A 17803-nucleotide genomic window follows, 5' to 3' on the forward strand; every position below is an offset into this window, starting at 1 on the left:
TGGGTATCCAAAACCCACCGACGTGCCCCAAGACCCCCAACTGACGCCAGAGAACATGAAGGCTGAGGCGTCTAGTCCATGCTGTTTAATCCTAATCTGAAAATTTAAAAAAAAAAGTAGACCGGCATCTGCGCCGGTGGAAAAGCAAACCGGCTCGAGCCTGGCATCGCAGAGTAGGTTGTCAAAAGAGGAGCTGGCAAGCGAATTAAGGCTCAACTAGTTGACAGCAGGTTATTGGCAGTGAGGAAGAACAGACACGCCAATCGTCTGTGCCTCCGTGCTCCCTCTGCTGGCCATAAATGACGATGCAGAGGGACATGTTTCCGTCCTCCATGGCGAGAAGGCCCGATACACCTTTACAGGTTCTATGCCGGATGGTCCTAATGTTTTGGCTCATCGGTGTATCTACAGCAAATGAATACATTAATTTGTGCCTATAGTCTAAAGTCGTGGTATTGGAAATACACTACATGGCCAAAAGTATTCGGACGCCTGATCTTTTCAGCTAGCTTCTAAGGAGCTTCTCACAAAACTTCGATGTCTGTTTGTGTATGGGAATTTGTGTCTATTCAGGCAGGCTAGATGTGCACTGATGTCAGTCAAGAAAGCCTCAGTTGATGTTCCAGTCCATTCCATAAAAGCTGTTGAGGGACACCAGAGTTTCTTTATAGAGCTCGCTCATCCTGGAACAGGGAGAGACATTCCCTAAACTGTTGCTGAAAGCATATTTTTCCTTGATATAATTGATTTATTCCATCTGTTAGCGACTGTTCTAACTGAAACACATGAATTTAATCATTAGAAAGGCTGTCCAAATACTTCTGCTCATATAGAGTATGTTGCGTATGTTTTCTTTCTTTGTCTTCTGTGTGTATTTGATTTTAACTCTGACTCTCTTGTTCCTGTGTCTGCGCCCTCCGTGTACCCGCACCGTCCCGCTCAGTGGGAGTACGACGATTCCACCGAATATGTAAGTACAAACCAAAGTGCTCGAGTGGCCCCTGTTTACCCCCCGTGCACCTCCTATCTTTTATTTTTTTGGTTCCTCGCGCGATTTAAATGAATGTTTTCGTTAGGGTGAAGAGATGGGCGTGTCTCAGATGTAAAATGGTATTATAATATAGCCACAACAGCTACAAGATTTTGATGTGTGTCTGTGTATGGGAATTTGTGTCCATTTGGTAAGTATGGATGGGCGTTAATGTCGGTCAAGAAAGCCTCAGTTGATGTTACGGTTCATTCCAAAAAAAGATGTTGAGTGGGGCTGAGGTCAGGGCTCTGTTACTTTTATTATTATTATTATTTTAATTATTATTGTTTTGTTATTATTTATTTGTATTATTATTAATTTATTATTATATTATTATTTATTATTATTATTATTATTATTGTTTTGTTATTATTATTATTATTATTATTATTTATTGTTATTATTATTTATTTATTTATTTATTTGTTTATTATTTATTATTATTTATTTAATAATTTTTATTATTATTAATTATTATTTATTTATTTGTTTATTATTTATTATTATTATTATTTATGTAATTATTTTTATTATTATTTATTATTATTATTTATTTATTTATTTTACTATTATTATTATTATTATTTACCAAAATAATAGAACTTTGTCTGTGGGAATCTGGCAACACACAAGCGTTTCTGCTATTATAAAATACTAAAATGTGTTCTTGTATTTCCCATGATGCACCATTGTGAATAGAACCATCAACCCTCTCTTTCCACCCCACAGGAAATGGTCCTGGCCGACCTGCAGGCGGAGACCACGTACTCGGTCACCGTGGCCGCGTACACCACAAAAGGCGACGGCGCTCGCAGCAAACCCAAGCTGGTCACCACCACGGGTGCAGGTAGGTGCCCGTCGCCCCCCCCCTCGCCCCCGCTGCTCTATTATAAAGCTTTCTGTGTAGAGCAATAACCCGACCTGCCAGCGATCACGCGGAACCCCTCTCTCGCTCCGGCTATCAGCGGACGGCGGTAATTGCCTTCAATTATATCAGCGATTGTGATTCCGCTCACTCGCTGATCTGACCCGCGGCGGTGAGGGAAATAATACCGACGTACGAACGACACGCCAAGAAAAACACCTGAACAAAACAAAACAACAGTCAAACAAAGGAGGAAGCGTGTTTCTACACGCCGTCCGTGTACCTCTGATCGTGTTTCATTCTAAAAAACTAAATTGAAAAACAAGAAAACAAGCCGTTTAGAACAAACAAGAAAACGAGCCATTTTTTATATCAAAAACCAGTATTAAAAAACAAGAACACAAGCAGTTTTTCATATCAAAGGCCAGTATTAAAAAAACAAATCGTTTTTCATATCAAAAACCAGTATTAAAAAAACAAGAAACCAAGTAATTTTTCATATCAAAAACCAGTATTAAAAAACAAGAAAATGAGTCATTTTTCATATAAAAAATCCAGTATTAAAAAAAGAAGAAAACGAGCCGTTTTTCATATCAAAAACCACTATTAAAAAACGGACTGACTAGCGGCTGCTGCAGGCCGGTCGAGGTACTGCAGAGAGATGATGAATAATGGAGAGCAGTGCGTGACTCTCTGTACTGATCCCTGTGTGAACCCGCCTCGTACAGGTGAAAAGAAGCGGTTGGGTACTGCACATTTGTTGTAAGATGGATTGGCACTCATGTCCAGGGTATTTCTGCTTTCCGGTCCTGCAGCAACCCGTCAGTGTAGGTGTTTTTATATTTAAATAAAAAAGCGTTTTTTAAAAGTAATTCTTTCTTCTTTACGTCTCTTTTTTGGCAGTCCCTGAGAAGCCTCGCCTGATGGTCAGTCCCACCAACATGGGCACGGCGCTGCTCCAATGGCACCCCCCTCCGAACACACACGGCCCCCTTCAGGGCTACCGCCTCCGCTTCGGGCGCAAAGACGTGGAACCCCTGACGGTCATCGAGTTCCCCGAGCGGGAAAACCACTACACCACCAAAGAGATCCACAAGGGCGCGTCCTACACCTTCCGCCTCTCGGCCCGCAACAAGGTGGGCTTCGGCGAGGAGACGGTCAAGGAGATCAGCACCCCCGAGGACGCGCCCTCCGGTTTCCCGCAGAACATCGTGGCCGACAGCGGCACCACCACGACCATCCGGGTCAGCTGGGAGCCCGTCCTGCTGGCCGAGCGGAACGGTAACGTGGTCAAGTACGCCCTCCAGTACAAAGACATCAACAGTCCGCGGAGTCCCTCGGAGCTCTTCATCACCGCCCCGGAGTCCACGGTCATCCTGGACGGGCTCAAAGCCGACACCACGTACGATATCAAAATGTGCGCCTTCACCGGCAAGGGCCCGGGGCCTTACAGCCCGAGCATCCAGTTCCGAACCCAACCGCTTCATCAAGGTAGGAGGCCAACCTCGAGCTCTTCCGACACCCCCGAGCTTCCTCCTCTTCGTCTTCCAACCTGGTTCTGCTTCAACCTGAAGGGGCGGCGGATTTCGGAAGGAGGGGCGTCCGAACGTTTTGGTTTCCTCATGTCATACGTGTCCATTTGAGAGAGTATAGTAGATTGTAGGAATCAGTCAGGCAGTGGGGGTTTCTCTTGGGGTAGGATGAAGGTAAGGGGAAAGGAACGAGGTAGGCAGGTAGGGCATGTCCATCGAGGTAAGGTCCTAGATTTTGGCCAGACAGACGGGAGGGTTTGCGCCGGCCGTGTTTGTCTAAATCATCTCCCACCTTTCTTTTAGCAGTGTTCGCAAAAAACTTCCACGTCAAAGCCGCCATGAAGACCTCGGTGCTGCTGACCTGGGAGATCCCCGACAACTACAACCCCGCTCAGCCCTTCACCGTAAGTCCACCCCACGACCTCCTCGAACCGTTTGAAGACCGCGCTCTCTGGTTCACCCCTCGCTGTCGTATCCTCGCCCCCCCGCAGATCCTGTACGACAACGGCCAGAGCGTGGAGGTGGACGGCAAGCTGACCCAGAAGCTGATCACCAACCTGCAGCCGGAGACGCAGTACTCCTTCCTCCTGACCAACCGGGGGAACAGCGCCGGCGGCCTGCAGCACCGCGTCTCCACCATGACGGCCCCGGACATCCTGCGCACCAAGCCCTACCTGATCGGCAAGACCAACTCGGACGGCATGGTCACCGTGGAGCTGCCGACCGTCCACACCACCCACAAAGTCAAGTGAGTGCTTTGATCTTTCCATTTTTTTGACTTCCCTACCCTTGGGGGGAGCTCGGGGAAACCCTGCTCATCATCATCACCAGGGATCAGCCAAAACCACTATTAAAAAAATTGACTGAATAGCGGCCTCTGCAGGCCGGTTGATATACTGCACAGAGATGCTGAATAATGGAGAGCAGTGCGTGACTCTCTGTACTGATCCCTGTGTGAATCCGCCTCGTACAGGTGAAAAGAAGCGGTTGAGCACTGCACATTTGTTGAAGGGGTGTGTGTCAGGTACGGCCCTTCTTAGTCAGAGGAGATACGACCTAGGAATTGGATATGACTAGATTGGGGGAAAATAGAAATAAAAACGTTGTTAAAAGTGTAATAAAACAGTGATAACTGTCTAAAATTAAATATTAATCTATAAAATTAAATATAAATATTAAAACAGATCAGCTCAGCTGTGATTTTAGAGATCAGAAGATGGGCTATACTGCTTCAAAAGATCAGTAAGATATGGTACAACACAAGAGATTAAGGGTCGGGAGCCTTGATTAAGGGCCCGCCAGTGGTGGGATGGTCACCTTGGAGCTGCCGACCGTCCACACCACCCACAAAGTCAAGTGAGTGCTTTGATCTTTCCGTTCTTTTGACTTCCCCCGACGAGGCTTTGGCCAATTATTCGGCTAATGCGCTCGCTAATCGCACCCGTCCGCCCTGCTGCATGGAGCTCTTCCTACCCTTGGCGTGGCCTGTGTTTGTCACTCTTCCAAGCTCGGGGAAACCCTGCTCATCATCATCACCAGGGATCAGCCAGAGCCAGAAACGCCCCTTTTACCCTTCCAAGACCTAAACGGCGTCCAAACGAGCCTCCTGGATTTTTTTTTTTTTTTTTTTAATGAGCATTTATTCATTTGTTTACGCTAACGTCCTCCGTGTCCGTCATTTATTAGGTTTATTTTTCTGTGTTTAGCGGGTACTACGTTGTGGTGGTTCCTCTGAAGAAGCAGCGCACGGGGAAGTTCCTCAAACCCTGGGACAGTCCGGATGAGATGAACCTGGAGGAGGTGCGTATATTTTCGGTGGTACCAGTTTTTCACTGATTCGGTTCCAGTCCCGGTCCCGGTTCAGGGAAACAGTAAAAGAACCAACCTGGAATCCAAGAGAGCACAGGCGACCCTGCCCCCCTGTGTGGTAGTGATGGTAACATCCTTGGGAACAGTGGTAGCTTAGTGCAGGGTTTATCACCCCCCCCCCCCCCCAAAAGGGTCATAGAGAAAAATAATATTTAATAATAATTAAATAAATGAATTTTAACAGGCACATGAACACAAAATGAACTTGTACACGTACGCCCCCTTGTGGAGGCTTCTGGAGGTCACATCTTGTAAACCACAGTGGGACCAGAAACACAAAAACAAAATGTGGCTCGCTTGAAATAAAATAGTGGGTAGAGCTCTGGACTATCGATCAGGATCAGAGGTTTCGAATCCCGGCGCTGCCGTGCAGCCACTGTTGGACCCTTGAGCAAAGTCCTCAACCCTTTCAGCTCCAGGGGTGATTGTATTGTACACCACATGTATATATGTCAAATAAAGGCCTTCTTCGTTCTTTAGAAGCATGAAAATGGTTTCATAATAGACATGTGTCAGAAGAATAAGCATCATGTGGCAACAGGACACCAGATCGGGTCGAGTCCGGTTTTCCAACAGTGGAGCCGGCAAATCTGTGAGGAAGAAACCATGATATATAGAAACACGTCCACCTGGAGCGCATTAACAGTGACTGGCGGTTAAGAGGAGCTGACACGACAATCATCTGCACCTCCGTGCCCCCTCTGCTGGCCATATTTGGCAAGGCAGAAGGGCATTATTCTGTAACGAGCCACTCCACGTATCTCCATGCAAGGTGGCCTGGTTACTGGTTACGCCATCCTCTTTAAAACAGCTCTAATCCTTTATCCGTCCAATAAATAAAAATACACCAGTCCACAGAAATCCCTAAAATGATTGAAATGTAGTGTATAAATAGCTACTGGGAGGACACACCTCCTGAGTATCGATCAGTGTGGTCCAGCAGCAATGGCCCATGGGTAAGTATGTAAGGATTTTAACCCTATAACACCAACGTGTACCTTAAATGTCACAAACAAGGATTTGGTGATGGTTTAGAAACCCGTCTGACATCTCAGCCTGCTTTTCTATGATGGTTTTAGAATGGTTCCACATTTTTCCACATCTGAGGCGCTACTTTGAAGCTACACCTATTTTTTTTCATCCATAAGGCTCAGGTGTTGGATTTTGAACCATTTTACCACTTTTATTTACCACCAGGACCATTTAGTTGCCTTGTAAGGTCACAGGTGGAAAACTGGAACTGGTCGGTTTTGGAACTCGTACCTAAATGTAGAAACCATGATATATAGAAACACATCCACCTGGAGCACATTAACAGTGACTGACGGTTAAGAGGAACAGACATGTCAGTCATCTGTGCCTCCGTGCCCTTTCTGCTGATCATATTTGGCAAGGCAGAAGGGCATGATTCAGTAACCGAGCCACTCCACCTATCTCCACAGAAGGTGGTTACTGTTCCGGTTGTCACCCACAGAAACCCCAATAAATTATCAAAATAAAGTCTATAAATAGCTACTGGTAGGACACACTTCCAGAGTATCGATCAGTATGCCCAACAGCAATGGTCTGTGGGTAAATATGTAGGGATTTCCCCCACGTTTAATCCTATAACGCCAACGTGTACCTTAAATGTCACAAACAAGGATCTTGTGATGGTTTAGGAACCCGTCTGACATCTCAACCTGCTTTTCCATCAAGTTTTCAATGACGGTTCCAAACCGTTCCACATTTTTCCAAGTCTGAGGCGCTACTTTGAAGCTACACCTGTTTTTTTTTCATCCATAAGGCTCTGGTGCTGATTTTTGGACCATTTACCCTTTTTATTTACCACCAGGACCATTTAGTTGCCTTGTAATGTCACAGGTGGAAAACTGGAACTGGTCGGGTTTTGGAACTGGTACCTAAATGTCGTTGCGATCTTTCTGAACGGCCCTGTCCCAATAATAAAATATTGCAACGACATTTAGATACCAGTTCCAAAACCGAACAGGCAACTAAATTGTCCTGGGTGGTAAATAAAAGGGGTAAAATGGTTCAAAACCCAACACCAGAGCCTTATGGATGGAAAAAAAATAGGTGTAGCTTCAAAGTAGCACCTTGGACGTAGAAAAAAATTTCATCCTAAAGCCTCTGGTGTTGGTTTTTGAACCATTTTACCCCTTTTATTTACCACCTGGAAAACTGGAACTGTTCAGTTCTGGAACTGGTACCTAAATGTCGTTGCAGTCTTTCATTATTGGGACAGGGCCGTTCTAAAAGATTGCAACGACATTTAGGTACCAGTTCCAAAACCCGACCAGTCGCAGTTTTCCACCAGTGATGTTGCAAGGCAACTGAATAGTCCTGGGTGGTAAATAAAAGGGGTAAAATGGTTCAAAACCCAACACCAGAGCTTTATGGATGGAAAGAAATAGGTGTAGCTTGAAAGCAGCGCCTCAGACCTGGAAAAATGTGGAAACATTCTGAACCGCCTTTGGTAACTTGATGGAATAGCAGGTTCCTAAACCATCACCAGATCCTTGTTTGTGGAATATAAGGTTCCTCTTGGTGTTGTAGGGTTAAATGGTTAAAAAACGGTTAAAAGCACCGGGTCCTTGTAGGTGGAAAATCATGAAACGGTTCCATATGAGGCAGAAACATCTGCATGGCGTCTTAATATGAACAATTCGAGCTGAGAAGTGGACGACCCGCTCGGGCAGCAGCACCACGTCCCTCCGGAGACGATGAGAGAGATTTCAGAGCTCTCACTCCCGAGCAGTCACTCCATCATCCCACCTCCGCTGCCCACGGCGCCGAGAGCGCCGCGCAGGTCGGCATTCATATGCAAATGCTGGCTGATAGGCTAATGGGCGCAGCGTGAGCGCTAACACCACAATGTGTTGGCTTTTCTTCTGAAGTGCTCACGCTGATGAGAAAGATAACGAGAGAGAGGAAGTCATGTCGAGCGAGAGCGTTTCAGCGGCCTGTCGCACCTCCCGCGGAGAGCTACGGCTGAAAACCGACGTTTATGTACGCTAGTAAAGGACACGGAGAACGTTACAGTTTGTGGCTGTAAAAAATACATATATAAATATATAAATATATAAATGACCAAACAAACAATCCTCTTGTATTTAGGCGTCGCCACAGCAGATCTGCTCCTCATACATCCTCAGACTCGACACGGTTTTTACCCTGGATGCCCCTCCTGATGTAACCCTGCTATTACTATACAAGTGCACATCCTCCTCCCCCAGCTAGACTGTTCTAGACACTCCCCATCCCCCCAGACATTAGCCAATCATTATCCATGCAGATGCCTGACCGGTCGATAGTACCGCTGTGAGTCGAACCCTGGATCCCCAGATCCCAGCAGCAGTGGGCTAGATAAATAAATAAAGAAATAATTCATTTATTAAGGAACTGGTTCATAAATATATATATATGAGTAAATTAATAATTTATTAATAAATATATGAATTAATAAACACATTAATAATTTAATAAATTAATACATACATAAAGAAATAAAAACAAATATATGAATCAAGAAATTAATAAATTAAAAAAATGATTAAAGATAAATAAATCAATAAATATGTAAATAAATATAAATTATTTAATTATTAATTGCATGTAAGTAAATGAAAACATAAATAATTGAATGAATAAATAAATAAATGAATAAATAAATACATAGATAAGTGAATAAATAAATAGGTGAATAAATAAATAAAATAATTAAAAAAGTGAATGAATAAATAAATAAATTAAATAAATACATTTATAAATAAATAAATTAGTGAATGAATAAATAAATAAATAAATAAGTGAATAAATACATAAATAAATAATGAATAAATAAATAAATACACATATAAATAAGTGGATGAATAAAGAAATAGGTGAATTAATAAATAAAATAACTAAAAAAGTGAATGAATAAATACATTATTTAATTAAATGAATAAATAAGTACATTTATGAATACATAAATAAATGAGTAAATAAATAAATAAATAAGTGAGTAAATCAGTAAGTGAATAAATAAATAAAATAAATAAATACGTGAATGAATAAATAAATAATTAAATAAATAAATACATTTATAAATAAATAAATAAGTGAGTGAATAAATAAATACGTAAATAAACAAATACACTCATAAATAAATAAGTGGATGAATAAATAAATAAATAAATAAATAAGTGAGTAAATGAATAAATACATATTCAATAAATAAATATCAATAATGTTTATTGTTAGAGTTCATTTTAGAGTCAGTCGTCCAGTGCTGGCAGCCCGAAAACATCTCTCTCTGAATTATTATTATTATTTCATTTGATAGCTTTGGGCTAGCATTCAGAAGTTTGTGGGTTTGAATCTCGGTGGGTATTTGTGACAAATATGCATTCTTCTTCTTAGTTTGTTAATGAGTGCATTGAAAGCAGATAGAGCGTCCAAACCGGCGTATTATTTTACCAGCACTAGAGCGGTGAGCAGTCCGGGACGAGGGGAGACTGTGGTGGTGTTGAGCTGTGATTATTAATTGTATTTCCTAATATTGAGGTGTTCCCACGTCTGTAGTAAAAATAAACACCAGCGTCTGAGTAACGCAGCAGCTTTGCTGTTTGTGTGATACTGAATCTGTACGATCAATCAAACACGTTAATCAGAGTAATAAAGGAAACGCGGTGTTATTTTTCCTCCCGTCCTGCACGCCATGTTAGCGTAGTGAAACGGAGGTGCGGTCTGGAACTCGTTAGTCTCCGTGAGAGGAAACCAGCAGTGGCGGCGCTCTCCAGAATACTCAAGTCCAGGACACACTAAGAGGTTCAAACGTGTGGATTTAAACCCTCATTTAATCAGAATAAATCTGATCTCCGACGTGGTGAGTGTATCGTAGTCGGCTCTGTGTTCGGGCAGGGCGTCGGGCTGGAAACGAGAACGGCGCGTCGCCCTTGAAGGGCACGAACACGCCCTCGCCCGCGCTCAATTTATTTATTTGTCAATATTTGGGCTCACGTAGAGTTCCAGCGGCGGCTCAAGGGCAGAGGGATCGAGCGTGTTTTGACGGGTCAGGCAGCGGAGATGATTGAAGACATTATCACACCGTCCATGTGCCTTAGAGCCAGCACACACACACACAACGTCCTGTCTGGTTTCTTTCATTTTTTTGGTCCTGGCCTCTTCCGTTCTGCATCAGGGTCGTGTTATATTTCCGAATGTACGAACTGGCGTAAATAAATAAAAGCGTAACAGGGTCAGTAGGGATTATTTATTCATCCCCCAGACATTAGCCAATCATGTCCAATCATGTCCATGCAGATGCCCGATCGGCCGATAGCACTGCTGTGATTCCAACACTGGATCCCCAGATCTCAGCAGAAGTGGGCTAGATAAATGAATAAATAAATAAATAAAAATTAATTTATTAAGTAACTGGTTTATAAATACATAAATAATTAATTAATAAAAAATAAATAAATTCATAAATATAGAAATTATTACAAGTATATTCATACATTAATTTATTAGTTGTAATATATTATGATAAATAAATAAATTAATTAATTAATAAGTAAATAAACAAATATAAATAATCAATAAATAAAATAAATGAATTACTAAATACATGTAATTGAAAACATAAATAAATAAATGTATTTTTAAATAAATAAATAAATAACTGAATGAATATATAAATGAAAAAAATAAATAAATAAATGCATTTTAAATATATAAATAATAAAATGAATATATAAATAAATGAATAAATAAATGCATGTTAAATAAATCAATACATTTTTAATTACATAAATAAATCAATGCATTTTTAAATAAATTCATAAATAAATAAATAAATACATTTTCAAATAAATACATAAATAAGTAAATAAATGCATTTTTTAAATAAAAAAAATAAAAAAAAATTTATTACGTAAATAAATAAACAAATAAATAAATGAATAAATAAATAAATGCATTTTAAATAAATAAATAAAATTAATAAATAAATACATTTTAATTACATAAATAAGTAAATAAATAAATAAATGCATTTTAAATAAATAAATCAATGAAATTAACAAATAATTGAATTAAATGAATAAATAATTAATTAATTAATTCTTTATTTTTTTCCTCTGTGGCCTGTTTGGTCCTGCATGGTGCTCATGTTTTATTCCGGAGTGTACAGACTGGTAACAAGATTGTTAGGTCAGGGCCAGTGGTGCTCTCTAGGACTCCCTGAATGACCGGGTGAACGATCCTTCATCACAGATACACAAGAGACGTGTACTTTATTATTTATTATTATTTTATTGACGTCCTGGTTATTTCTTCCTGTCGTAGCTCCTGAGGGAGATAAACCGGACGAGCGGAGGGTTCCGGTTCCGGAGGCAGGTCGAACCCAAACCCTACATCGCCGCCTTCTTCAGAGAGCTGCCCACCGAGTTCACGCTGGGAGACAACAAGATGTACGGAGAGTTCGAGAACAAGCAGCTTCTCAACGGCCAGGAGTACGTCTTCTTCATTCTGGCCGTGCTGGAGATCTCTGAACACGTAAGTTCTGAAACCTACCTGAACCCTCATGATCATCATAATGTCCATCCATCATGTCTATTCTCACGTCCATCCATCATGTTCATTCATCATCATGACCATTCTCATGTTCATCCATCATCACGTCCATCAGATCCATCCATCACAGCTATCACGTCCATCCATCACGTCCATTCTCGTGTTCATCCATCACGTCCATCATCACATCCATCCGTCATGACATCCATCCATCATGTTCATTCATCATCACGTCCATCCATCACGTCCATTCTCGTGTTCATCCATCACGTCCATCATCACGTCCATCCGTCATGACATCCATCCATGTTCATTCATCATCATGTCCATCCATCACGTCCATCCATCACGTTCATCATCACGTCCATCAGGTCCATCCATCACATTCATCCTCACATCCATCAGGTCCATCCATCACAGCTATCACGTCCATCCATCACGTCCATTCTCGTGTTCATCCATCACGTCCATCATCACGTCCATCCGTCATGACATCCATCCATCATGTTCATTCATCATCATGTCCATCCATCACGTCCATCCATCACGTTCATCATCACGTCCATCAGGTCCATCCATCACATTCATCCTCACATCCATCAGGTCCATCCATCACAGCTATCACGTCCATCCATCACGTCCATTCTCATGTTCATCCAGCATGTCCATTCATCACCTCCATCCATCACCTCCATCCATCACATCCATCCTCACGTCCATCAAGTCCATCCATCAGATCCATCCATCACAGCTATCACGTCCATCCATCACGTCCATTCTCATGTTCATCCAGCATGTCCATTCATCACCTCCATCCATCACCTCCATCCATCACATCCATCCTCACGTCCATCAAGTCCATCCATCACATCCATCCTCACGTCCATCAAGTCCATCCATCACATCCATCAGGCACATTCATGATGTCCATCCATCACATCCATCCTCACGTGTATCAAGTCCATCCATCACATCCATCAGGCACATTCATCATGTCCATCCATCACATCCATCATGTCCATCCATCACATCCATCAGGTCCATCCATCACATCCATCAGGTCCATCCATTACATCCATACATCAGGTCCATCCATCACATCCATCAGGTCCATCCATCAGGTCCATCCCCATGTTCATCCATCATCACGTCCATCCATCACGTCCATCTACCACGTTTATCATCACGTCCGTCTTCATGTTCATTCATCATCACGTTCATCCTTACATTCATCATGTCTATCCTCATGTTCATCAGGTCCATCCATCACATCCATCATGTCCATCACATCCATCACGTCCATCACATCCATCACATCCATCACGTGTGTTTCTAGGTTTTTTTATTGTGAGTTTATATGAATCCAGGTGTGTGAAGCTTGTACAGATGAACCAGAACGACGTCCACAAAGCTCTTAATGATCAAGAGATTTTAATTTATTTCATTTTCATTTAAATCGGTGCAGAAACTGTTTAGCTTAGAACTTTTCCTCCTGGCTTTCATCTCCTCTCTCCATTCATACTTCCCACCCCCTGTATACCCCTCCCCCCCAGTATGAATGAAGTTAGCCGTTAGCTGGCAGGCAGTTAAAACCACGGAGAACCTGTCAGTCTCAGAACCGGCCTGATAACTGCTGCCTTCTCTTTAATAGCAGCAGATACACAGCAGGCCTTATCTACTCCACTGCAGCATGTGTGTGTGTGTGAGAGAGAGGGAGAGAGAGAGAGAGAGAGAGAGAGAGAGAGAGAGAGGAGTGTGAGAGAGAAGGGTGAAGGGAGAGAGAGGAGTGAGAGGAGAGAAAGGAGTGAGAAGAGAAGTGAGATAATGAGAGTAAGATAAGAGAGAAGAGTAAGAGAAAATTATATGAGTGAGAAGAGTGAGAGAGAATGAGATGAGAATGAGATTAAAGTAATAGAAGAGTGAGAAGGGAGAGAAAATAGTGAGAAGAGAAGTGAGAGGAGAGTGAGATGAAAGTGAGAGAAGAGTGAGAATATAATGAGATAAGAGTGAGAAGAGAATGAGATGAGAGAAGAGTAAGATGAGAGTAAGATAAGAGTTAGAGTGAGAGCGAAAAGAGAATGAGATGAGTGAGAGTGAGATAAGAGTGAGATGAAAATTAGAGTGAGTAGAGAGTAAGATGAGAGTGAGAGAAGAGTGAGAAGAGAATGAGATGAATGAGAGAGAGAGGAGTGAGATGAGAGTGAGTGAAAGAGAGTGAAAAGAGAATTAGATTGAGTGACATAAGAATGAGATGAGAATGAGAATAAGATGAGAGAGATAAGAGTAAGAGTGAGCTGAGAATGAGATGATAGTGAGATGAGAGTGAGAAGAGTGAGATGAGAATGAGATAAGAGTAAGAAGAGTGAGCTGAGAATGAGATGAGTGAGATGAGAATGAGAGAGTAGAGAGTGAGATGAGGTGAGAATGAGAGTGAGAGAAGTAAGCTGTTACACATCAGTAAATATTGTATTTGTAACTAAGTTAAAAGTCAAACCCCAACAACACTGCTGTACCTGCTGCACCAGGTCATCACCACGTCAGAGTTACAGAGCATAGAACAGTGGGAGTCTTACAGGGTCCCTTCCACTGATAACTGAGACGTGTACAGTCAGTAATTGTTTACCCATGTGTCTGCAGACCATGTACGCCACCAGTCCGTACTCTGACCCGGTGGTGTTGGCGGACATCGACCCCCAGCCCATCATCGACGAGGAGGAGGGGCTGATCTGGGTGGTGGGTCCCGTCCTCGCCGTCGTCTTCATCATCTGCATCGTCATCGCCATCCTGCTGTACAAGAGGTGAGAGCCGAAAGTATGTGGACGCCGGGCTACAGGGGCGTGAGTTTAGGGAGTTCCTCCACACCAAATTCACCAGATCGTGGCTTTATGGGTCTTGCCTTGGGCACGGGCGGAGTCTTGTTGGAACAGGGTTGGACCGTCCTCAAATAATATTTATTATATTAGACGTGGTGTCTGCTTTGGAAAAGGGGCATCACACTGCCTCTGGGAGGGGTGGGGGGGGGGGGGGTAGCTTGTCCGGGGTACAGAGTGATTCCCTCATGATGCCAGAAAGAGTGTTGGCATCACGCGCCAACAGAAGACCGGACCGGACCAGACCTGGCATCACGGTTCCCAAAATACAAGGAACAGATCGTGATATATAGAAGCACGTCCACCTGGAGCGCATTACCAGTGACTGTCAGTTAGGAGGAACCGACTCGCCAGTCATCTGCGCCTCCGTGCCCCCTCTGCTGGCCAGATTTGGCAAGGCAGAAGAGCATGATTCAGTAACCGAGCCACCCCTCCAATCTCCACGACAGGTGTATGTGATTTACATAATATATATATACAATCGAGCGCCGAACGTCTGACCACGCCCATTATGGATGGTTCTTTATTTGTATCGCTTCCCTGGTTTTGTTATGAGTACACCAAGAGAACAGAGTAGGTCTAAATGCTAGACCCGGTGATAGGCCGTTTATTATACTCGTCAATCCGTTCAGTGAGCCGGTCTGTCCTGGCTTGGAGGGAGAAGTTATCATCCTGAGAGAGACCACTCCAGTCAGCTTAGAAATGCCACATCATTTCGATCAAGTGGCTTCAATAACAAGTGACCTATCACCAGGCTGAACCGAATGACTGAAATGATCTAGCACTTGGACCTACTCCGTTCTCTTGGTGTACTCATAGCATGAAGCAGAGAACAGATACAAATAAATAATCATCTACATCTGTTCCTCCCTCGTTTCATTTCTGTCCAGAACGGGCGTGGTCTGTCCAGAAACGCCAGATTTTCCGTAGGTCCCCGCCGGCCTGACCTTGGACCCGACCGTAAATTTACACAGGCGTGGAGCGGGAGACCCGCAGCGCCAAGGTCGTGAATAAATAGCGCCCGATGGTGGGTGCACACGTGGCAGATTTAAGCACCTGTAAGGGAAGGAATGTCAGATCTATACGTCCCCTATATCAGCGGTTCTTACCCTGGGGGGAGGGGGGGGGTGACCTCTCGCTGGGTCAGAAATAAATAAAATGCTCGAGCTAAACCAAAAAAAATGGAACGTGGCTCCAGTAAAAGTAATAATAAAAGTAGAAACATGAGAAACCCATGAAAACAAGAAAAGACAGGAACCCCTGCCCTGGCGTCCAGACACTTCTAGATATCGGAGGGAGGGCTTGTCAGGGGAATATACCCTCATCATACAACATCGGGGTCTCCAGCAGAGGAAGGGGAACTGGCTACAACTAAACTGGAAGAAAAAGAGAGGAAATGCTGAAATAAAATAATAAAAATAAATAAAATGCATAAATAAAATAGTAAAAATAAATAAAATGCATAAATATAATAATAAAAAAATTAAATCATAAAATAAAGAAAATGTGTAAATAAATTATAAAAAGGAAGAAAATTCTGAAATAAAATAATAATAATAAAGTAAATGCAGAAATAAAATATTAAAAATAAAGAAAATTCCAAAATAAAATAAGAAGAAAATGCAGAAATAAAATGTAAAAAAGAAAGAAAATGCAGAAATAAAATAATAAAAAAGAAAATGCAAAAATGAAAGTAAAAATAAAGAAATTGCTTAAATAAAATAGTAAAAAGAAAAAGAAAACGCAAAAATAAAATGGTAAAAAAAGAAGAAAATGCTGAAAAAATTAAAAAATAAAGAAAATGCATAAATAAATAAAAATGTATAAATAAAATAATAAAAATTATAAAATGCATAAATAAAATATTAAAAATAAGAAAATGCGTAAATAAAATAATAAAAATAAAGAAAATGCAGAAATATATTTTTTATTCCGGTCTCATGCCGGTCTCATGCACAGAACGCACTGATGCTAGTCTAAACAACACTGGAGGAAACACCGTGAGAGGAAACGGTTTCACCCTCACTTTCATGTTCCTCGTTTCTCTTTTTATAGAAGTAAAATAAAGAAAAACGTCGGTGCAGCATTGGCTAATGCAGACTCGGGCTTTGGAAAGCATAATTGAACCCTGCTTCTGATAAACGCACCGAATGATTTCTATTTTACTGTCAGCTCGGCGGCGGCGGCGGAGAGGAGAAGCTTTTAAAGAGCGGCGCTGCAGAGCGGCATCGGCTGCCAACACAACAATAATTGTCCATCACGGCATAAACAGCCGCGCTTCTGAATACGTTCTAATTCGTTTAGGTTTCCTTTAATGATATTTGCTCGTTTCAGTCTAACCCTCATTTTTCTTTTCTCTTGTGCTTCCGATGGAGCAGCAAACCTGACAGGTAAGAGACAGAGGAACCACAGAGACACCGTACGATAAAATAAAGAATAAAGAACTTATAAGGTGTTATAAATAAAGTCAGAGCTGTACGTGCACTTGTTGTAAGACTGAATGATTGAAATACATTTTTAAATAGCCAAACCTAATATTTGGGGGGTGGGTGGTATTTTCCTGCCATTCTAAAACGTTCCTGGGATATCCTGTGATATTAGTTTTATTATTATTATTATAATTTTTTTTTATTCTTACTAGTTATATTATTATTTTATTATTATTATTTTATTATTATTAATTACTATTATTAACACTATTCTAATTCTTATTATCTTATTATTATTATTATTATTTTATTGTTATTATTATTTTGTTTTATTTATTATTATTATTATTTTATTGTTATTATTATTTTTATTTATTATTATTATTACTATTATAATTTTTTACTAGTGTTATTTTTATTATTGTTATTCAGTAGCTTTTATTATTATATTATGTTATTATTATTTAATATCTTTTATCTGCAAAGAGCCAATACAAATAAATAAATAAATAAATAAATGTTATTAGTTTAGACAGAATGTTTGTGTAATTATGTCCTGGATTAAAATCAGACCACATTTAGTGAGAAATGTAACATAAATCTATAAAATCCTGCGTCTCATGTTAATATGGACGTGATGTGATTGA

At 41.3% G+C, this 17803-nt stretch overlaps 1 protein-coding gene across 19 annotated transcripts in view; it reads left to right on the top strand.

Annotated features, from left to right (window-relative positions):
• LOC134327068 (receptor-type tyrosine-protein phosphatase delta-like) overlaps positions 1-17803 on the top strand; it is a 469775-nt gene that overhangs the window by 421920 nt on the left and 30052 nt on the right. For 11 of the 19 annotated variants that reach the window (XM_063009137.1, XM_063009145.1, XM_063009147.1 and 8 more), the window contains 8 exons: positions 944-970; positions 1760-1877; positions 2799-3386; positions 3731-3831; positions 3919-4175; positions 5134-5227; positions 11630-11839; positions 14495-14655. In XM_063009137.1, the coding sequence (XP_062865207.1) occupies positions 944-970; positions 1760-1877; positions 2799-3386; positions 3731-3831; positions 3919-4175; positions 5134-5227; positions 11630-11839; positions 14495-14655 (1556 nt within the window). The remainder of the gene's footprint in view (positions 1-943; positions 971-1759; positions 1878-2798; positions 3387-3730; positions 3832-3918; positions 4176-5133; positions 5228-11629; positions 11840-14494; positions 14656-17803) is intronic. The other 8 variants (XM_063009142.1, XM_063009146.1, XM_063009144.1 and 5 more) reach the window with 2 other exon arrangements.

This window comes from Trichomycterus rosablanca, chromosome 14, assembly GCF_030014385.1.
Source record: "Trichomycterus rosablanca isolate fTriRos1 chromosome 14, fTriRos1.hap1, whole genome shotgun sequence".
In the NCBI taxonomy this organism is placed as follows: Eukaryota; Metazoa; Chordata; class Actinopteri; order Siluriformes; family Trichomycteridae; genus Trichomycterus; species Trichomycterus rosablanca.